Source organism: Hemiscyllium ocellatum, chromosome 12 (assembly GCF_020745735.1).
Source record: "Hemiscyllium ocellatum isolate sHemOce1 chromosome 12, sHemOce1.pat.X.cur, whole genome shotgun sequence".
NCBI lineage: Eukaryota > Metazoa > Chordata > Chondrichthyes > Orectolobiformes > Hemiscylliidae > Hemiscyllium > Hemiscyllium ocellatum.
The window spans coordinates 88,880,465-88,903,421 of NC_083412.1; the positions used below are offsets into that span (position 1 = coordinate 88,880,465).

Sequence of the window (22,957 nt, forward strand, 5' to 3'; positions counted from 1 at the left end):
AGATCCGTAAGCACAGGAACTTACTGCAATTAATAACAGATTGGGTAGCTTTCGGGTTGCAGGTAATTACAGAGATGAAACTGTAAACATTTTTAAAATTGAGACTCAGCTTAATCAGAAGTCTATATAAATGAGCCAGAGCAGAAAGAGATGACTGAATGAGACTTTTGTTGCAAGTTAGGACACAAGCAGCAGAGTTTTGCATGACATAAGATAAAACAAAGAACTGCAGATGCTGGAAATACATAATAAAAACAAATTGCTGGAGAAACTCAGCAGATCTGGAAGAGTCTGTGGAGAGAAAGCAAAGGTAATGTTTCAAGTTCAGTGACCCTTCAGAACAAGTTTTAAATGATCATATTTGTGTGTCATGGAAGGAATCTCTGTGTAAGCATAGGGGGCATGCAGCTAGTTTATAAACATTTTGCAAACAAGGAAGTTGCAAGTGCTTTTGTCAATTTCCCATAGCAACAGTCCACACCAATGAGAGTAAATATTTCCAAGCATCCACAATGTATAGGTTTAATTAAAGTTTCTACCTTTTGTCTTTTTCAGGTAATGACTCACCTACGTGTGATTGATGAACGTATGAACCAGAGCCTATCTCTGCTTTACAAGGTTCCTTCAGTTGCAGAGGAGATCCAGGATGAAGTTGGTATGCCCCCATAAATGTGTTGGTTCTTGTATTTATTGTCTTTTTTTAACCATACCACAAGTAAGGTCAAAGGTATATAGGAATAGCCATTGGGCCCACAAATCTGGGTAACTATAATGTCCAGTATAATACTAATCTGTACAAGCTTAAAAAGTCCTATTTTGAATTTAATTGACCCTGAAATCTTGCACTCTAGAGAGAAAAGCCCATCTTATGTTGTCAGCCAGGTGGACCTCCATAGGCTGTGATATCCCTGATTGGGAACTTCTTCAGGAAGGGCTTATGCCCGAAACATTGACACTCCTGCTCCTCAGCTGCTGCCTGACCTGCTGTGTTTTTCCAGCACCACACTTTTCGACTCTGACTCTCCAGCATCTGCAGTCCTCACTTTATCCTAGCCTATTAGTATTGTGGAGAAAATATAGAGAAGTAGATCTTTTATTTGCAAACAAAAAACCATGACACTGAGAAAGCAGATTCTCGAATGCTCACGGACCTCAGGATTTTTATTTTTTTTATCGTATTTCTGTTAGCTTATCAGCATGTCCAACTATATTAATCAAAGTTCCTCACTCTAGCTACATAATAAACCAGTGATGTTAGTTCTCATTATCTCTTTAGTTGTACATTCTACTTAATGTTATTCTAATGTTACGGTTAGATATTTATTGCTAATTCTACTACAGTGATCTTTCCATTCCAGACAAACCTGTCATGATAGATATTTAGCTGTTCCATCTATTACAATAGTCTCCTGTCTCAAGCTGACTCTACTAACTATTAATTAGATATTTTAATGTCATGTCCCAAGTATTTATTGTCCCAATCCTGTCATAACAACACTTTGTTTTATTACTTGTGTTATCTCATCTCGCCATAGTGACCTTTCAGCCTTAACCTTACTCTGCTAATTGGTGTAAGAACATTCCACTATGGTTATCCCATCCTGCCTTCCACAGACCACAGATTGCCAGTGGTCTTCATGTTTAACCCTGCCCATGCTTTCATATTCTTTATTTTCCATACTAGCTGAAGCCCAACTGGACTTCAAACAGGCAACTGGCTTTATCATTGGAAAATGCGGGAAGTGGAGCATATGAGTTGCAGACGCTCCCACCAATCCACTTGAGCTTGGGAAACACTACTTGAATGAAGGCAGTTGCAGAGCCTCACTTAGGATATATCCTAAACAAAGGGACTCTCAATTAGCCCACAGCAAAACCCCAAAACAAAGCCAAGCCTCAGCCAAACAAATAAAATTTTCTGCAAGATTTGGGCTGGCAAGCCATTGTAGTTGCTGTCAGTATGCAGACTTGAGACAGATAGAGTTGCTCATCCCTCGATGCCCTTGAGAAGTCAATGATGAGTTACCTCTTGAACCACTGCAGTTCATGTAGTGTAGGTTAACTTCTAATAGCCTTAGGGGGAGAATTCCATGATTTTAACCCAGTGACATTGAAGGAACATACTTCCAAGTCAGGATGGTGAATGGCATGGAGAGGAACTTGCAAAAGGTGTTGTTCCCATGTATGTGCTGCCCTTGTCCTTCAAGATGGAAGTGATAATGGGTTCAGTGAATTTCTGCATTGCATCTTGTAGATAGTACACACTGCTGATACTGAGCATCGGTGGTGGAAGATGTGGATGTGGTGACAATCAAGTGGGCTGTTTGTTCTAGATGATGTCAATCATCTTGACAGGTGTTGAGTTGCACTCATCCAGGATTGCAGGGAGCATTCTGTCACACTCCTGACTTGTTCCTTGTAGATGACGGTTAGGAACGGGCAAGAAATGCTGGCCAGCCAGCGATGCCTGCACCCCACAATGAATCATATAAGTGTAGCAGGACTGCAGAACTTGGATACAATCCATTGTTTATGGAATCACCTTGCTCTCTTGATAGTCATTTGCTGCTTATTCTGTTTGGCAGGCAAGTAGTCCTGTTTTGTAGCTTCACCAGGTTGACACCTCATTTGTAGGTATTCCTGGAGATGTTTCTGAGTCTGCCCAGTAGCACTTTTCATTGAACGTTCATTGATTTTCATGTGCAAAGTTGCTGAGTGTTTTATGTTCTGTGTTGAATTTGCAGAACTTTTTATCTGGCTTAGAATTTTAAAAGATCCTTTAATAATTGTGTGCTTGTGACTTTGTGGGGTTTTTTTATTCATTCATGGATATGGGCATCATTGGCTAGACAAACATTTATTGCCCATCCTTAATTGCCCAGAGGGCAGTTAAGAGTCAACCACATTGCTGTGGGTCTGAATTCGCATGTAGGTCAGACCAGGTAACGATGGCATATTTCCTTCCCTGAAGGACATTAGTGAATTAGATGGGTTTTTCCCTGACAATTGGCAAGGGTTTCATGGTCATCAATAGGCTCTTATTTCCAGATTATTTTTGAATTTAAATTCTATTATCTGCCATGGCAGAATTCACATCTGAGTGCCTAGTACAATACCTGCGTCTCTGGATTAATAGTCTATCGATAATACCACTCGGCTATCACCTATCCCTGAAACTGAGTAATTGTTGGCTGGGGAAGTAACATTGTCTCTATATACCTAAGGCAGTAATATTGGAGCAAAAATCTGCTTTTAATTCAGAGTACTGGAGTGTAAAAAAGGTGCTTGTTTGCAATTTCTACTGAGTTAGATTTCCTTTTGATACTGCAGTATATTATTTCTGATGTATTGCAACTGTCTCATTTCAGAAAAAAAGTTCCATTTACAAACTAAAGAACAAATCTTTGAGTTTTTTTATTAATTTACCATGTTAAATAATCTCCTCTCCCTCCTCTCCCACACATTCTATGGAGCATTTGTTAAGTGTTTTGAGCAAAACCATAATAAAAGTCTTTTGTACTTCCCAGTAAAATTACATTCCCTGTTTACACTGTTGTTTTGTCAAAATGCATTATAGCAACTTAAAGACTGAGGATTGGGAGAAAAACTTTCAGAAACTAGGTTGCATTGAATGGTCTTCCAATTAATGGAAAGGAGATACTGCTGCACTCTGCAGTTTCCCCTCCACATTCAAACTGATTATGTTTGGACACATGGTATTTAGAATCTGTGTGAATGGAACTTCAGTTACAGATCTCAATGCTAATATTACATTTCATTACCTCTGCGCCATTCCAAAACATTTTACTAAAACATTCTATTAACACAGATGAACTGCTGCAAAAGGAGCAGAGCTACATTGATGACTTGGTGGCAAATTCTGTCAGCGACACACGAATTAGCTATGGAAACGATGCACTGGTCCCATCTCTCTCTGAGACGAAAACAACAATAGAACTTCTACCAGATGATGGGGAGTTTAATCTCGATGACTTTCAACCTCTGCACCCATTTGAGATTGACTCCATCCCTGCTAACACAGAGAATGAAGGTAACAGTGGAATGGGGAAGATTTGAAAGATGGAAAACAGATGGGCAGAATAAGTACAGTAATAGCATTTCAGCTGATGTGGAATTGTTTAATATTGAACCCTGTTGAGGGTGAGGACAGCTGTAACTGAGCTTTTCCATTTTACTGCCTTGATGTAAGACACCAAAGGGCCTGTAATTGAAATGTTATTTTAAAATTCCGTTTGGTATCATTGGAACAAAAGTTTCATTTCTTAATTAAACCACTGAATATTGGAGAGGAATAGTTATTTATTTTCTGCCAACCACCCTGCCTACCTCCCACAAGCCGGACAGAAGCAAACTAAAATTTTCCATTAATGGAAACTCTCAAAGCCCTTTTATAATCTATAATACGCATCTTCTAATTATAAAAATATATCATCATTCAAAGGATTGTCTGCACATGACAGATGTTTCAAAAACATTTCAATTGATTCATTTATGGGAGATGGATTACTGGGATGCTGGTTGCATTTGTTGAATCTGAACCTGACAGTTACCAGCGGCTCTGGTGAAAAAATTGTTCTGTAGCATTTCTAGGGTCTGTTAGCTCAGTTGGCTGGACATCTGGATTGCAATGCAGAGTGACGCCAACATCATCGGTTCAATTTCTGCAGTGGCAGATGTTCCCAGGAAGGACTCTTATTCTCAACTTTCCACTTGCTTGATGTGTGGTGATGTCCAAGTTAAACCACCACCAGTCAGCTCTGTCTGAGAGAACAGATCTATGTCGAGAGTGTGGTGCTGGTAAAGCACAGCAGGTCAGGCAGCATCCATGAGCAGGAGAATTGACATTTCTGTCAATTCCTGATGAATGGCTTATGCCCAAAACATCAATTCTCCTGCTCCTCAGATGCTGCCTGACCTGCTGTGCCACACTCTCGACTCTGATCTCCAGCATTTGCAGTCCTCACTTTGTCTGGAACAGTCCTATGGTTTGATACGACAATGGCAACTTTACCTTTACTAATTATTTAAAAGTTTTGGAACCCATCTTCTCTGGCTCTACCAGACTCCTAAGAAGATTATTTCTCTCCCAAAATATGGAAGAACACAGGGACAAGGATATTTGCTCCCTTTTGGTTAGCTTTAACATTATAATAATCTTCCTGTGTGGGAATTTCAACTCAATGTCCTTTCCTCATACAATCTTACGGCACCAACATTTCCCTTTTTACTTATTCAAAATGGGATGGCCTAAAGCACAACACACTACAAAGAATTTAGCAGTACTTTGCTTTTTCCTGTTTAAAACTAAATATTCTTGGGGCTGGGGCTGTCTGGTTCTTTAAGTCTATCCCAGCTCAAACATTGTCCTCCAACTAGGGTACATGTTACAGAGCTCCTTCATGGGGAAGCACATAGCAAGCTTTTTCTGCATTATTCACCATTTTTTTTTTCTCCTTGCTGCCTGTATCTGCTTCAGTGCAGCATTGGCATCTTCTGATTTTTCTCTTATTTTTTTGGAGTGCATCCAAGATCTGTCTTGAGGATCATAATTCTGCTTTTAATTCAAGTCAATGGGATTTACCCTGTGAATCGCTAAGCAGTTTTCTTGTATTCTGTGTTATGGTTTTGAGAAGACCCAGGAGGCTGAAGTATTAAACAACAGCAGCAGCTTTATTAAGATGACATCGGTGATGGGCACGTTGCTGGAGGGAATCCTGAGGGACAGGATCTACATTTATTTAGATAGGCAAGGACTGATTAGGGATAGTCAGTATGACTTTGTATATAGGAAATCATTTCTCACTAACTTGATTGAGTTTTTGAAGAAGTAGCAAAGTAGATCAATAAGGGCCGAGCAGTGGATTTGATCTATATGGACTTCAGTACGGCATTCAACAAGGTTCCTCATGGTAGACTGGTGCGCAAGGTTAGATTGCATGGAATACAGGGAGAACTAGCCATTAGGATACAGACTTGGCTCAAAGATAGGAGACGGAGGGTGGTGGTAGAGGGTTGATTTTCAGACTGGAGGCCTCTGACCAGTGGTGCGCAACAAGGATCAGTAGTGTAAAAAATGAGGTCTGCAGATGCTGGAGATCACAGCTGCAAATGTGTTGCTGGTCAAAGCACAGCAGGCCAGGCAGCATCTCAGGAATAGAGAATTCGACGTTTCGAGCATAAGCCCTTCATCAGGAATGATGAAGGGCTTATGCTCGAAACGTCGAATTCTCTATTCCTGAGATGCTGCCTGGCCTGCTGTGCTTTGACCAGCAGCACATTTGCAGCAAGGATCAGTAGTGGGTCATTTATATAAATAATTTGATTGTGAACAAAGAAGGTATGATTAGTAAGTTTGTTGATGTCACCAAAATTGGAGCTATAGTGCACAGCTAAGAAGGCACCTCAGTACAGGTATCAGATGGGCCAGTGGGCTGAGAACTGGCAGATGAAGTTTAATTCAGATAAATGTGAGGTGCTGCATTTTAGAAAGGCAAATCAGGACAGTACTTATATGCATCATAGTAAAGTCCTAAAGTGTGTTGCTAAACAAAAAGACATTGGAATGCAGGTTCATAGTTTCTTGAAAGTTGAGTCTTGGGTAGATAGAATAGTGAAAATGGTGTTCTGTGTGCTCACCTTTATTGATCAGAGTATTGAGTACAGGAGTTGGGAGGTCATGCTGCGGCTGTACAGGACATTGTTTAGGCTACTTTTAGAATATTATGTGCAGTTCTGGTCTCCCTCCTATAGGAAGGATGTTGTGAAACTTGAAAGGGTTCAAAAAAGATTTGCAAGGATGTTGCCAGAGTTGGAGCGTTTGAGCTATAGGAAGAAGCTGAACAGGTTAGGGCTGTTTTCCTTGGAACGTAGGAGGATGAAGGGTGATCTCTTTGGGTTTGATAAAATAATGAGGGTAATGGATAAGGTAAATAGACAAGGTCTTTTCCCTAGTGTGAGGAGGGGTCCAGAAATAAAGGGTCTAGGTTTAGGGTGATAGGGGAAAGATTTGAAAGGGACTTCAGGGCAACTTTTTCACGCAGACAGTGGTACGTGTATGGAATGAGCTGCCAGAGGAAGTGGTGGAGGGTGGTACAATTACAAAATTTAAAAGGTCTCTGGATGAGTATATGAATAGGAAGGGTTTAGAGGAATATAGGCCAAGTGCTGGCAAATAGGACAAGATTAATTTAGGATTCTGGTCAGCACGGACAAGTTGGACCGAAGGGTCTGGTTCCGTGCTGTAATCTCTATAACTCCATTTCATTTTTAAAAAAAATAAACATTTTCTTTACAACCTGCAGCAAGCACCATCTTTTGTATTAACAGTTAACGTCAAATCTGTTTTCCTGTCCTTCTCCACAATTGCACAGCCATGTTAGGACTGCTTTAATCAACACCATGGTGGATAACACCTTTCAAACCTAAACCTCTAACAAGGACCAGGCACAGAAAACATGTAAGAAAGTCAGTGCCTGCATGTGCTTCCCAAGCCCCACACTATCCTGATGCAAAACTATATCATTGTTCTCTCACTGTCGCTGGCTGGAAAGCTTGGAATTCCTTTCCAAACAGCTTTGTGGGTGTACTAACCCATATAGGCTGCAGGGATGGGCAACAGATGTTGCTTTAGCCAGACCCTCAGAAACAAATTAAATAGTGTTGGCGCAATTTCAAAATTTGCAGGTGGTGTAAAGTATAGAAATATTTTGAACTGTGAGGAGGGTAGTGATAGATTTCAAGGGAATGTAGAAGGCCAGTTGAATGGACAGTGTTATGATCCTACCTGATATTATTAATGAACATGTCATATCCCAGATGCAAACCTGGTCTGATAAATCATATTTTAATTTGTTTAATTTTAACAAAGTGGTCTCTTGTTGAAACATAAGCGTAAAATGCTACAGATTTTGCTATAACAATAAAACAAAAGATTATTAACAAAGGATAAAATAGAACAAGCCAAACCATCTATTTATATTATAACTTGAAAGTGTTTCAAATACAATGCAAATGTAGCTCCATTAATCCAAAGACGCTCCTTTGTAAGTTAAAAAGAAACAGAAGTTTTTCTATAGTACTAGTTCATTATCCAAAAACACCATTTGCATGATATTCATATCAGCGTCCCTGAATCTAACAATCTAGTAGGTTTAAGTCGCTGTGACTTCACTGTTTAGAAGATAGCTTGTTTGTGGAGCTATCATACACCTGAGTTACAACATACTCAACTTTAAGTAATGGTGTGAGAGTTTTAACACAAAACCTCTGATCCAGAGGTACACTGTTTATTCTAAGGCTGTTTAGTTCACTGTATCCTTCTCCGGAGCACAGGTCTGAACAATTAGTTATTCCAAGCATTTGAGCATTGTTTATGAAGGCTATGGAGAGGGTACAGAGAAAATTTACAAAATAGTCAGTTACATGGACAGATTGGGGATTCTCTTTCCCCTCTTTGAAGAAGGGGATGTTGAGAGTAGAGTTGAACGAGGTGTTTAAAAATCATGAGAGGTTTTTCTTGATAGAAGTAATTCTTCCACTAGAATAAAGGTTAAGAACCAGGGGATACCAATTTAAGGTAAGTGGCTAAAAGAGACCACTTTTTATGCAGCATGTGGTTAGGATCTGGAAGTCACTGCCTGAGAGCCTGATGGGGAACATTCATCCCTGGCTTTAAAAGGGGATTCAGTAACCCATTTGAAGGGAAATTTGTTTTGTACAGATGGCAGGAGCGTAAGACTATTTGAGTTGTTCTTGCAGAGAGCTAGCAGAGGCACAGTCTGAATAGGCTCCTATGTTATAAGTACTCTTGATTTTTGTGTTGCAATCCCAATCTTTCTGATTTAGTATGGAGGGAGTACTCAAAGCACTCGAGCTTCTACAAGATGAAAATCTACCTCACCTAACTCCATGTGGTGCAGATTTTCCCATAGTCCTGTAACGAAGAGGTTCAGGATGTGTGATCAATGGCAGTGACATAATGGCAATTGTATTTATAAATCAATGGTCTCAGAGAGACTTGGTGGAAAATTTACAGACTCTGATGTTCCAAAATGTCTGCTGTCCTGGTCTTTTTTAGACAAGGTATGTTGCAGATTTAGAAGGCGCTTTGAAGAAACCGTAGCAAGTTGCTGGAGTGCATCCGGTAGACACTGCAACCATGTGGTGGTTCACCAGTGACGGAAGGTGTACTACGTTGGAGCTGCATCTAACTAAGCAAATGGAGCACTGACCATCACATCAGGCTCCCAACTTGTACACAGTGAAATGGCTTTCAGGAGTTACTCATTACAGAGGCTTCAATGTGTTTTGTATCTTATTCTTTGGCTAGTACAAGCCTCTACAAAGCCAGGTCAAGGGCAAAGAGGCCTCAGTAAAGCTTAAACCCCTATCTCCTGCAGAAATATTTCCTGACCCAGAGAGAGAGATAAAAATGGAAATATTCCCATTGAAGCTAAATTCAATTTTTTTTCTTGAATATAATACTTTTCCTTCCCTCATTGATTATGCAGTTCTCTTTTTATCTGTTAGCTAAATGGAAATGATGCTCTGGTTTGCAAGATATATTTGGTTGAAATAAATTGAATAGATCTAATCTACCTGCATGTCTCACTATAACAACCAAAATAAAAGCAAGGCACACAGTTGTGGGTGGAGAAGGAACTTACAGGAAAAAAATATAAAATGCAACCTAAAACTTGAACCTAATCACTACTAACAGTGTAATGACTATAATGAGGTTCTGAAAATTCATAATTGAGTGCCTAATAGTCCATCTTTCAGTTATATGTGCTGCCTCCAAGTGAAACAACTAAGAAAATTTTACAAGGGTGGGGAAAGAAATTAAAAGTCAAATGGGAAACAAGTACAATGACTGGAACCTTATCCCCTCACCTCTGAACCCTTAAAGCAAGTGCAGTCAAGACCAATAGGGTGGAGGTCCCTATCACTTGTCCTTCACTCCTCCCTAGAACATCTTGACACCAAGAGCAACTATGTAAGAATTCGACTCATTTGCTACATTTCAGCCTTCAACACTATTATCCCCTTAAGATTGAATACTAAACTTAGTAATCTCGGACTAAGCCTCACTTTCTGCAACTGAATCTCCAGTTTCTTAGCACATAGGCCACAATCAATGAAGATTGGGGACAATATTTCACCGTCACTAACACTCAATACTGGAGCCCTTCAGGGGTGTGTACTCAGCCCCCTACTGTACTCACTGTACACCCATGACTCCAAATGATCCAGACTAATGCCATTTACAAGTTCGCTGATGACACACCATAGTCGGTTGAATCTCAGATGGCGACGAAACAGACTACAGATGGCAGGTAGAAGATCTGGATAAATGGTCCACTGAACAACCTAGCTCTCATTGCCGGCAAAACCACAAAACTCATTTTTTTTACTTTCGACGGGATGTTACTCATGCCTCTCTTACACATTAATAGGCACAGGTGGAATGAGTGGAGAGTGTCAAGCTCCTGGGAGTAGTCATCCACAACAAGCTTTCTTGGACTCTTCATGTGGATGCACTGGTTACAAAGGCCTAACAATGTCTCCTCTTCCTCAGGCAGCTGAGGAAATTTGGCGTGACAGCAAATACCTTTGCCAACTTTGATAGGTGTGCCATCGACAGCATTCTGTCTGGATGCATCACCACCTGGTATAGCAACTGTACCATCCAAGATCGGAGACGGTTACAGAGAGTGGTGAACTCGGCCCGGACAATCACAAAGGCCAACCTCCCATCTATAGAATCCATCTACCAGGCCCCAAGGAAAGGCCGTCAGCATTCTCAAAGATCCATCTCACCTTGACCATGCTTTTCCAACACCTCTACCTTTGGGGAGAAGATGTAGAAGCCAGAAACTGTACCAACCAGTTTCAAAACAGTTTCTACCCTACTGTTGTGAGAATGCAGAATGGACTCTCAAACTCTCAGCGTTCATCTGTACTGGTGTTTTCGTTTTTGCCGCTGTTAACCTATTATTTACTTAGCTACGTTATTTAACTGTGTGATCTGCCTGTATTGCTCGCAAGACAAAGCTTTTCACTGTGCCTCAATACACGTGACAATAAATTCAGTTCAATTCAATTTCCCTCAAATCATTTGTGAACTGATTTTATCACCTGGTTCCGTGAGATCTGGGCCCATACACCGCCCCCCAGTCTGCCTCTGATTGATGTATTCATACAGATAACTTGATTGATGATTGAAAACAGTGCCACACTGATGCAGTAAAACCTCATAACATTTGGGGGCTGGAGCACATTATGGCAGTAAACCAGGAGTTGTTTTCCTGATTGGGGGTATGCTTGATGCTGAAATAAGGCCACAAGAAAGATTAACAGAAGTAGGCCTGCTTTGCCTTTCAGTAGGATCGTGGCTGCTCCTCTCATCAACTCTCCTGTCCTTTCCCTTAGATACCCCAACTGATCAAGAATGTATCTATGCCAGCCTTAAATATATGCACAGACATTCCCAGCTCTCTACTGCAAAGAGTTTCAAAGGCTCTCAACTATCTGAAAGAAGAAATTCCTCTCCATTTGAGTCTTAAATTGATGTCCCTTAATTTTGAGGTTATGCCCTCTGCCCCTGGACTCTCCCATGAGGGGAACCATCCCCTCAACATTTACACTGTCAAACATCTTAAGAATCCTGTATGTTTCAATGATATTCATTCTTCTGAATTCCAATCAGTAGAGTCTCAACCTGTTTAGCCTTATCTCATAAGGCAGACTGTTCATACCAGCAATCATCCTAGTGAACTTTGCTGAACTGCCCCAACGGAAATCATATCTTTTCCTTAAATAAAGTGGTAATGTAGGTGACCTATTCCTGAGCCTTTGCCAAAGTCATTTGGTAGAAGAGGTTTTCAGCGACAATTAGTGAAAGCTATCATCTATTTAGTGCAGAATACAGTGTTGCAACCTAGAACAAAGGAAACATTTTTTCGTGAGTTTGCATCCAGACAGACTTTTTAAGCTAGCATCTTCAAGAATGTTGTTGTCTCACCTTGTTCATAGTGATTTCAAATGCAGTGCCCTTTAATCCTTATACCAGCTCATCTGAATGTTTTGCACTTGCCCAGATGAGCCAGCTTCCCACTCCCACTCGAACAGATTGTTCAACAATAATTCAGACCCACAGTATGAAAGGATTGGCAGCTGGCCTTGTTAATGGAAAGTGATTGTGTGATGCCGTGCCAATACCCTACAATCACTTGGGAGGCCTACCAAATGGTGATACTGTTAACTGGATTCATAACAGATTTCTATTTTATAACAAACACAATTCAACTCAGAATGAGTTTTAAAAGTGAATTTGTCAGGCTCTGTTTCAAATAACTTCTTAGTTGTGAAAGCTAATTGTGAAAAGATCTTTTCATGGAGTCCAGCCTCTTGATTACTAACCAGATCTGAGGTATTCAGACAGCACAGTATTTTTCATTGTGCAATAAAAAGTGAAGACTGTATGTTTGTTTGTTAATGTGCTAATTACAGGATGTGGGTGGTTTGCACATACTCACAGGGACTGTACCATGTCCTGTCTCTTCTCAGATGGCTTTCTGAGACCTTATATCAAGATTAGATGAGTTCTTTCACCCTTTCTGGTTTGAAACTTTAGTGAGATCAAAATTCTGCAAAGAGTGACTTTGAAAATTAATTTTAAAGTGAAGCAAAGTTAAGGCTGTTTTTTAATTAGCATAGCTGGTATGTCATAAGGCAAGGCAAAGTAATTTGCCCTTAGTTAGGTATGCAGTCAAAGTCAACCTAGATTTCTGTGCCCTATCTTCTGTTCTATTTATTGTTTTGCCACCCTCATCCCGACTCTCAAAATCTATTCCATTTCTCTCTTTCATAAATAACTTTCAAAGAATCTTACATTACAGACTCAGGTTTTTTTAATGCCTGTGCCAGTATTGAATGTAGTCCTTTATTCCACACTTTCCCCATAACTCTGAAAATTAATTGTATTCACCTAAATGTCCAATTGCCTTTCAAAAGTCCCTATGTAATCAGATTCCAGCATGCTTCCATTACAGCAGCTTTAATCTAGAGTCTGTCAAATGAGACTTCTGACTGGCTATTTTTTCTAATCCTTTGCTTTTATGTACTAACCAAAATTCCCATTTCTATTTGCTTTTGGGTAGCATTTCCAGTCATAAAGTTTCACTGTTATAAACAAAGAAGCAAATACCAACAGACTTTTTCTTTTGTTCTTAACACAAGTGCAAGTTTCTTGTCTCAATCAATTGTGTGAATATTGTACTATCCATTAAGTTTTGCAGAAGTAGGGCATGGGGGAAGAATGGTTTTGTTCTTAACATGGGTGCAGATTTCTAATCTCAATGAAGTTTGTGATTATTGTATTGGCCTTTGGGTTTTGCAGAGGTAAGGGCATGGGAAAGGATGGTTTTGTTGAACAATAATAGAAACAGTCAATGTTCCATATTCCATCAAGGCTAACCGTACTTGTTTGGATTGCTGGCAGTTATCCTGTGTGGCTGTTGCAGGGGTCTATAACAAGCTGCTTATGCTCCCTTTAGTTGCTTCTAATTTTGTTTCCCTCACCACTTGCTGATTTTTACTTACTCTTTTGTTTCTACTTCTCAATGTACATGCCCAGTTGAACCAGTTGATGCGCGGCCAGCACCAGACAGAGGACTAACCACTCGACCAGGTATCCATTTGCTTGGCTTATGCTGAATGCTGATTTTAATATGGTTCAAATTAATACCTTTTGTTTTATTTTTACTCTTAAATTGCATCCCTTGTTTTAATTTGCACAAACATAGTGCCCAATGAGGGAGATCACAAGGAGCAAGGTTAACTTTTAGACAGAGCAGTTCCGACTTTGAAGAAGATCATATGAGGAATGTTTCGTTGAGGAAATTGACCATTTCTTCTCTTATTCTCTCTCTCTCCCTCCTGTTCTTTTTCCCCCATCCTTACTGCTTATCCTTTATTTCCTTCCCCTTTTTCTGTATTCCTTCTTCATCCCCACCCTACATCTTTACAAGAGCTTGCTGCATAGAAAAGCAATTTTTGTTGATGCTTTATTGGGGTTGGCAAGTATGAGAGAAGACAGAGACACCAGAGCATTCATTTATTTTCTTCTTATCTGAAGGCATGGTATTGCTAAACTCCAGCAGCAACAACAATACCCCTGCCCCAAGATCTCACCAAGTGCAATTCTTATTTGAGCCCACAGTGAGTTTGCCCTTGCTCTTTCTCTGCATTTTATCTCCCCCTTCCCCTTGTTAGGATCCCTGATTACAATTTAAATTAACAAATATTTTTCTCACCCTTGCCTTGGAATGCAATATCAACCATAGCATTCCTACATTTCCCTTAATTGAGACTAATTAACTTGGCACAAAGTGTGGTCTTGGACATTGTCTTTGGGCGGGTACACATTCTCATTGCAAAGTTAAAAACGTTCTAAATGGTTTTGTATTTACACAGGCTCTGGACTCACTGGCATTAAGACAGAGGAAATAGCAGAAGTGAAGACAGAATTCCGACAGGATTCTGGGTATGAGGTCCATCATCAGAAGCTGGTGAGTGATTTTGTAACATAAACTATTTGGGAGGTATTCTTAATGATATGGAAACTTTAACATTGTGTCTGTTGATTTGGAAAATGGGCCTGTTATTAGTCGTGCCATTTTAATTGACGAATGCTAAATCAAAACTAAGTCAGTTAATGATGTTTCATATTGACACAAATGTGCTGTAACCATCAGGTCAGGAACGTGATCAAATCTACATCATGTTCCATGCTGAGGACAGCTGTAAAACATTCAAAAAGCTCAACACCATTTGTGATTTGTACAGTGCCACTGTACATTGTCCTCTTATACAAACGTACAGATTAGGACCAAGGGTAGGTAAGTCGGCCCTTCAAGTCTGGTCCTCCATTCAATGAGATTATAACTGATCTGATATGGTCACAGCTCAACATCCCATCCTAGCCCTGAAAACCTTTGACTCCCTTATTGGTCAAGAATCTATCTACTTCTACCTTAAAAGTATTCAATGATCCTTCTCCAGTGCTGTCTGACAAAGTGGGTTCCAAAGTCCTAAACCTATCAGAGAAAGGTAGTCCTTAACTGGGTCCTAAAATGTTGCTGTATGTACGATGTGCAGGTTGCAAAGCAACGACATAACAAGGCAACTTCAATAGCGCATTCCTTTTCTGTGAAGTTCTTCACTGAGAAGGAAGCAGCACTAAATCTCTCACCATCCTAATTTAGACATAGCTTAACATTTCTTCCCCATTAGATGAACAAACTGAGCATAATGTATCCAAATTTGCTGGACTTAGAAAGCTAGAAGGCAGTGTGAGCCATGAGGAGGGTGAAAATAAGGGATGCTAATTGCTGTGATTGACTAGAAGGGTTAATGTGGGGTTGTGTGAAACTATCCAATCTGGTATGAAGAATGGGTAGGAAAAATTTTTTAAAAGTTCAAAACAAGCAAACATTGGTATTCGGGGGCATTGAGGGGGACTTTGCATGCACGCAGAATTAGCATTCAGTACAGCAAGCAATTAGCAATGTATATTAGTTATATTAAATATGTTTGCTTTAATTGCAAAAGAACATTAACAATATAAGGGCCGGTTTTCTGCTGGTTAGACAGTCTTTGTGCCATCTACTTTAGAAGTTGTGCATGGGGAGCCTGCAGAATCCCTATTACAGCACACTCAAGGAATTGTCTAAGAGACTAAGATGAGAAATTGCACTCATAGTGTTGAGAATTTCTAGAATTTTCTACCTCAGCTCAATTGCTAAATAGACTGACAGTAACACATTTTGGGACATGGAGAGAAAAGGACAGGAAAGTGGCATAGTTTAACTATGATTTTATTCGCTAGCAGACAGCAAATATTGTTCTACCTTTCTCACAAGGTCAGTATCTTATAATTTCCCACCCAACACTATTCTTGGAGCACCTTTAACTGTGAAAACTGTAGTGGTTCAAAAAGGTGTTCAGCATCATCTTGGATAGCTTGGCATGGGAATAACTGCAGTCTTGCCAGTGTTACCCACACACAGAATTCAGTGTGCAATAAAATGTGGGCTGAGTCTGCTGATATCAAAAACATGTTTTAAAAAAATGATAAGCTAGCACGTACATAAAAATGAAAAGATTTGAATGAAAAGAATGCATTGGGAAATGTAAAGTGTCAGTAGATTTTTAAAGAAAAATGTGAATATTGGCTTGCTAATATGCATGTGGAGGATAAAAAAAAATTAGAGGTAAACATATGTAGTCAGCAGTTACTGGTGAATTGTTGATGTCAGCAAACACTTAATTGAGTGTGTTGTGGATTGTAGAATACGCAGAATTGACCTACAAAAATTAAAAATGTAGCTTAGACACTCCTACCATTTGGATAAAGTAAAAGAACCTGCAAATGAATTTTGAAGGTGTAGGTGAGTCGGCAATAATTTGTTGGTGTTAAAATTATGAGAAAATACAAGACTCTTTATTTTGGCTTTATGACTAGAAAATTACAAAGGTATTTAAATAGGTGGAAACTACAGAATGCTGAATATCTTAGACATCCAAAAAGTTTATGGAGGGTCAAATGTGGGAGCTTAGCTGTCATTGAATTGGAAATGTCAAGTTAAGAGACAACAGAATTTTGAGTTGGTCATATCTCTAACTCATAACAAGTCCCTTCACTTCTGTGCTCACTGACTGACAGTGGCAGCTGGTTCAGCTATGTCTCCATTTATTATTTTCTTGTGTTTAAATTCTTCCCCAGCCTTAACTTTCCCTTTCTCAGCCCACTCCAAATCTAGTCTTTTGACCATCCCTGAAGTTCATTGATCCACCTTTTGGCAGACATTCTTTCAGCTGTCAAGGCCATTAGTTTTGGAATTCCCTCCCTCCCACTCTATGTCAATCCTCTTTTAAAATGCTCCAAAAAGCGCTTTGAGAAAGCTTTTGATCATCTGTTGTAACATATCCGGTGTCAGTTTTTTTCTGCCAATTCTCCTGCAAAATGTTTGGCTATTTTAGTATGTTAAAGGCACTATATAAATGTAAGTGTTGGTAATGACCTTGGATGTAATTTATTTAATTCATTCATCGGGTGTGGACGTTATTAGATGGGCCAGAAGTCTGTTGTTGTTAAGCTGATGGTGAACTGTCGTCTTGATCAGCTGTACTCCATTTCCTTGAGGGAAGGGGTTCCAGGACAGATCAAAGATAAAATGCTTTTACCTGCTTTGTGTCAGTGCTGCTTTGTTTTTAAAAACTGTAAAGAAGTAAAAGATTATAACATCCAAAACAAACAATGTTATTGCTTCCTAGGTCAAAGCTCAACCAAAACTATTCTAATTTGGAGCACTAGGAACTTTAAGCTGTCAGGAGCCAGAGGCAGTCAAATGTCTGAAATGGGTATCTTAGTGTTAACTTTGATAATTAGACTCTGCAGTGAATCCGGAATAGGCATGATCACATGTCTTTTATTTTAAGAACCATTTTTCTCACTGCTTTGACACAATTGGGAATAATTGTAGTTTGGTTGTGTGTTTTTGCGTATGTCCTTTTGAAGATTACCCTTATTTAGCAACGAGTCAGTGTAGGGTGTATACTCAAGAGAGGCCATGGTGAATGTTAATGAGAATCCTTTCCATTTTAAAAATATACCTCGGCTTGTCTGTGCAGAAGTTAAATTCTTAGGCAGTGTGTTAAACATTCAGAATCTGCAGATGCATAACACTTTCCAAATAAACACGAGCTGCAGTCTTGTGGTTTTATGAAATATATCACAACAGGTCTCAAGGTTAAATGTCTTTCTATGTTTGAGACCTAGTGCAGCATAGGTAAGAGCAGCTGTTTTTGCTAGCAATATAAGTGACTGCATTTTTAATGTATAAATGGCATATGCTGATTTTTTTAAAAATTCTATTCCTGCAGTAAATTGAAACACACAGCTTTCTTGAAGTAGACAAATCTAATGCAGGGCACTGTCTTATGAATGTTGTGTAGGAATTGTTGAGTTTGGGTTATATCTATGTGTAATTCTACTTCGTAGGTGTTTTTCCCAGAGGATGTTGGATCAAATAAAGGAGCTATCATTGGTCTCATGGTTGGTGGTGTTGTCATAGCAACAGTAATTGTCATCACCCTGGTGATGCTGAAGAAGAAGCAGTATACATCTATTCATCATGGTGTTGTTGAGGTAGGTAATTATTTACCAACTATTTCAACCAACCAATTGTTTATATCAGTATATTATTATGTCGGTATCAATGTTGCTGTCTTTAAGTTTTCCTCTCAACCACTGTTCTCTCCTGCTTTATTGAAGATTTTGATTTATTGCTGTTTGGCACAACATGAATAATAGTTACTTGGTCCAATGATTGGTTCTGGCAAGTGAATTCTCATCACTTGGATGAGCTGAATAACTTGCATTGTCATTCCCTCCAGGGTTTTAATGTGAAACTGAAGTCTGAGGGTAACAAATAACGCTGATGATGGTGAGTGTAGGAATTAGTTGCAGGATGGCACACTCCCTGTCACTTGGCTCATTTATGTACGAGCCTTGACATCAGACTTTGAAAGCAATATGAATTTGTCTCTGCAGTTAACTAAGTATTTGTGCCTGAAAATAAACGAACGACTGGTTTTGTCGATCTTTTGGTATCCTTAGTTTGCGCTTCCTGAGTTCTTGCTGCAGTATAGTTTTGTGTGCTATAAGTCATTTGGTTCTTTACACCATGCCTCCAGTGTGAGGCTGAATTGTACATTAGCAAGCTATCTAACTTCACTCTACTTGATTGTATGTGACTACTTTCATCATGTTACAGTACATTTAGAGGATAGTGACAGGCCATTCACCCCCGACTGGTTTATGCTGCATACAGATTACCTCTTTCTCAACTGTGCACTGACTGAAATGTGTTGCAAGAACTCTTTCAAAGCTTAGCATTCAACTTTTTGTTTTGACTACCCATGTCTAAAATCCTGAAACCAGTTATAGTTCCACCTCCTCCCTCTGTTTTTCTCTCTTAACCATCATCACCATTTCCCCCTACCCCTCCTCCAAACTCCCAAAACTACTGTGACCCCAGCTGAGATCAACCATCTGTGCTCAGAGCAGCAATTGAACATAGAGTCTTGCTATTTGGCAAAGTGCCATATCAGGCAATACGTTATCATACTATTAACAGGCAGTGTTGGGGACAGTGTAGGAAGCATGAATAAATGAATACAAATGAAATGGATCAATTAGAGAGTTCAGAGCTCTGACCCCATCGACAGCAGTGCTAGGTTTTCTCCTGATAACTGCAGTGCAGTGAAATCTCATGGAGAATGGATTGCAGAACAGTGCAGCAGGTTCCCACAGTGACATTATTTTAGCATAATTATATTGCATTTGGGGCTTCTAAGAGAAACTCGATTACTTTCTGTGCATTTTTTGTTGATTCCCAGAAAAGCCATGAACGATGCCTTGCACAATTTAGGCTCATTTAATCTACTAAGCACTGAAATATTTTTCCATATTTATTGAAGCCTTCCTTGTCTTTGCTTTCATACCTCCATGAGGACTGCTTATTATTACAACGAGCTCAAGTAAATGGGAAGAGATGGTCATGTTGACATTCTCTTACTGGGTAGACGATTGGGACACCACAAACCTTCCCTTAAAGCAAGCTTGAATAAAGCTTCATAAAGACTTACATTCAGTGTTCCAGTCTGTTTTGTTTAAATATTAAATTGGAGTGTGCTGTGGTGGTGATGTCACTAGGCTAGCAATCCAGACCCAGGGTAATATTCTGAGGGCTTGGGTTGAAATCCTACCCAAAGCAGATGATGAAATTTAAATTCAATAAAAACCTGGAGTAAAATGCATATCTCATGCATATCAGGGCGGCATAGTGGCTCAGAGGTTAGCACTGCTGCCTCACAGCACCAGGGTCCCAGGTTCGATTCCAGCCTCGGGTAACAGTCTGTGTGGAGTTTGCACATTCTCCCCGTGTTTGCGTGGGTTTCCTCTCACAATCCAAAGATGTGCAGGTCAGGTGAATTGGCCATGTTAAATTGCCCATAGCACTAGGTCCATTAGTCAGAGTGGGGTGGGTTACTCTTCGGAGGGTCGGTGTGGACTTGTTGGGCCAAAGGGCCTGTTACCACACTGTAGGGAATCTAATCTATCTAATCTAATATAATGGCAACCATGTAACCAACGTCAATTGTGGTAAAAAAAATCTATTTGGTTCGCTAATATCCTGTCGGAAAGGAAATTTTATCTGGTCTGTCTTCCATATGGCTCAGACCCTTGGGCAGTAAGGGATAGGCAATAAATGCCAACGACACCTATATGCTATTAACAATTTTTTTTTTAAGTTACAAGCAGGTGCATCAGTTTCCCAGTTATATATCTATCGTTTTATCAATCATGACTTGATGGATAGCATACTGTCCTCTGAGTCAGAAGATGAGAGTTTTAGTCCAGATCCAGAGACATAAGTGCAATGCAGAGTGATACTGCCAGTGTGATACTAAAAGGGCAGCACATCATCTGAAATGCTGCTTTTCAGATGACTCCTTATAGTTAACCCCTTAGGTGAGTGTGAAAGATGCATCACACTACTTTGAAAAGGAGTAGGGGAGTTTTTCCTGGTATCATAACTAATACTTTCCCTCAATCGACAAATAAAAATTCTCATCATCACGTTGCTTCTGGAATTTATTGTGTGAAAATTTGTGTTTGCCACATTCCAACAGTGACTGTGCTTCCTGGGTTATGACACACCTTGTGGAATTGAAAAGTGCTTTATGAATGCAAATCTTTTTACTCTTGGTGTTTTTATATAGGCCACTTTATCCTTGACTTCCATTACTTTGTGTACCAGGTTTTAACTATCTTCAGTAATGGCCTTTGGAAGTAGAAAATCCCAATTAAAACGCCTACTGCAATTGCTGTTGGCAAGCCAGTTTGTTTAAAAAAAAAAGGTTGGGTTTACTTTCTTATGGTTGCTAATAATTTAGGCACTGCCTCTGTAGCCCCAAAATGGCTTTCAGACACTGCAGTCCTTCATGGTGAGTGTACTGCATCATATGATATTTTTAAATATCAACAAAATGGTATAATTCTTCCTTGCCTCTTGCCCAACAGGTCGATGCAGCTGTAACTCCAGAGGAACGCCACCTCTCAAAGATGCAACAAAATGGATATGAGAATCCAACATACAAATTCTTTGAACAGATGCAAAACTAAAACATCCTCACGCATCCGTTCTAAAAAGTAGTATAATCTCCCAAGCTGGACAGCATATGATAGCTTCTACCGTGTGGTGTTCAGTTTGCCTAAGACACTCCGTGTACCATTATTCTGCTCATTCTCGCCTTTTTTGAACAGCTGTGCTGTAACACAAGTAGATGCCTGAACTGGAAGAAGTGAAAATTAAGAAACAAACACAAATGTATTCTTGATGAGCATTTTAACTGTTTCACTACATGATTATTAATGAATGTTTTTTTGTGAATTGTTAGGATTTCTCTGTACTTAGTGCATGATGATATTTGTCTTCTACCCAATTGCTATTTATCATGTAGTTTGTTAGCAGGGTGTACTGTAATCTTGTGATTTTGTGCAGATTATGAAGTCCTCCTTAAATTGCAACATGCTTTAACATATTTGTGCTACAGTCGGTGGGGAGGGGTTATGTGGGTGCTTCTGTCTTGGTCAGTTTTAACTGCTTTGCAGGTGAGCGGATACCATGCTGGTTTGGTATTTTTTTTTGAGGTGGGTGGGAGGGAGGGATGGATATGGGCAGAGAGATGAGAAAAAGCAGGCTTACTATGCAGTAACATTGTAGTGTTAGTGTTGATTATTCCAGGTAACACAACAGAACATTTTTTTTCTTTGCAAGGGAGCTGCTGTTAAACTGAATCTTCTTCGATGCTGTACAGTGTCTGTGAGCTGCAGAATAAAGGAAATGTCTGGTTTCTTGTGCCTGTGTTTTGTGTACCAATTTAAGCGTCATTTACTTCGAATCTTTTATTCATGTTAAACCTTGATTCTTTTTCTGAATGTAACTGTATTAGATGTGTCCCTGTGGCCTGCATACCCCCATGACTGAGCAAGCGACTTCATGGGGACATGCTTGAAACAGATGTATATACTGAGATGTGCTCTCAGTGATAAGATGGGTTGTACAGATGTAGCTTTAAGAATGGCTTTCTACAATGTATTACATAAATAAATTTAACACGATTCTTAATGAACTGTGGCTTGAATACCGTAGTTTTGTTTCTTTCAACACCTTCAGTGTGTGTGTAGTGAGACATATTTGTTTGGGAAATAACAATAGCATCAGAATTTCTTATATATTTCTGCAGTGAGACTCGCTAGTTAGGCCAACATTTATTGTCCATCATTACTCACCCTTAAAATGTGATAAAGAACTCCTACCTTGATCTGTTACTGCATTCCAATGGTGTATGTACACCCACAAGGATTTTAAGAAGGCAGTTTCAGGATTTTGACTCAGTTACTATGAATGAGTGGCAATAAGTTTCAAGTCAGAATGATGTATGACTTGGAGAGAACTTCACTATAATGATGTTCTTGTGCATCAACTGCCCTTGTCCTTCCACATGTTATAGTTTGCAGATTTCGAAGGATCTGTGAAAAGAGCCTTGATGAGTTGCTGCAGTGAATCTTGTAAATGGAACACACTGCTGCCAGGTGCTTCAAAATTGCCAGGAGTGATTATTTAAAGTGGTGAATGGAAATCCAATCAAGCAAACTGTGTGTCCTGGACAGTATCCGGCTTTTTGTTGCAGTGGTGCTCATCCAGGCAAGTGGAGGATATCCCACAAATAACCCCATCCTAAATGATAGAAGGGCCAACAAAAGGTAAGGCTGAAGCATTCGCAGTAATCTTCTGCAAGAAGT

The 22,957-nt window shown here is 39.7% G+C and overlaps 1 protein-coding gene across 4 annotated transcripts in view; it reads left to right on the forward strand.

Moving 5' to 3' along the window:
- Positions 1-22,284, forward strand: part of appa (amyloid beta (A4) precursor protein a) — a 178,665-nt gene extending 156,381 nt beyond the window's left edge. For 2 of the 4 annotated variants that reach the window (XM_060833842.1, XM_060833840.1), the window contains 6 exons: positions 556-655; positions 3,830-4,051; positions 13,658-13,711; positions 14,497-14,591; positions 18,086-18,232; positions 21,173-22,284. In XM_060833842.1, coding sequence (XP_060689825.1) covers positions 556-655; positions 3,830-4,051; positions 13,658-13,711; positions 14,497-14,591; positions 18,086-18,232; positions 21,173-21,274 — 720 coding nt within the window. In that variant the 3' untranslated portion in view covers positions 21,275-22,284. The remainder of the gene's footprint in view (positions 1-555; positions 656-3,829; positions 4,052-13,657; positions 13,712-14,496; positions 14,592-18,085; positions 18,233-21,172) is intronic. The other 2 variants (XM_060833843.1, XM_060833841.1) reach the window with 1 other exon arrangement.
- The last annotated feature ends 673 nt before the right edge of the window (positions 22,285-22,957 follow it).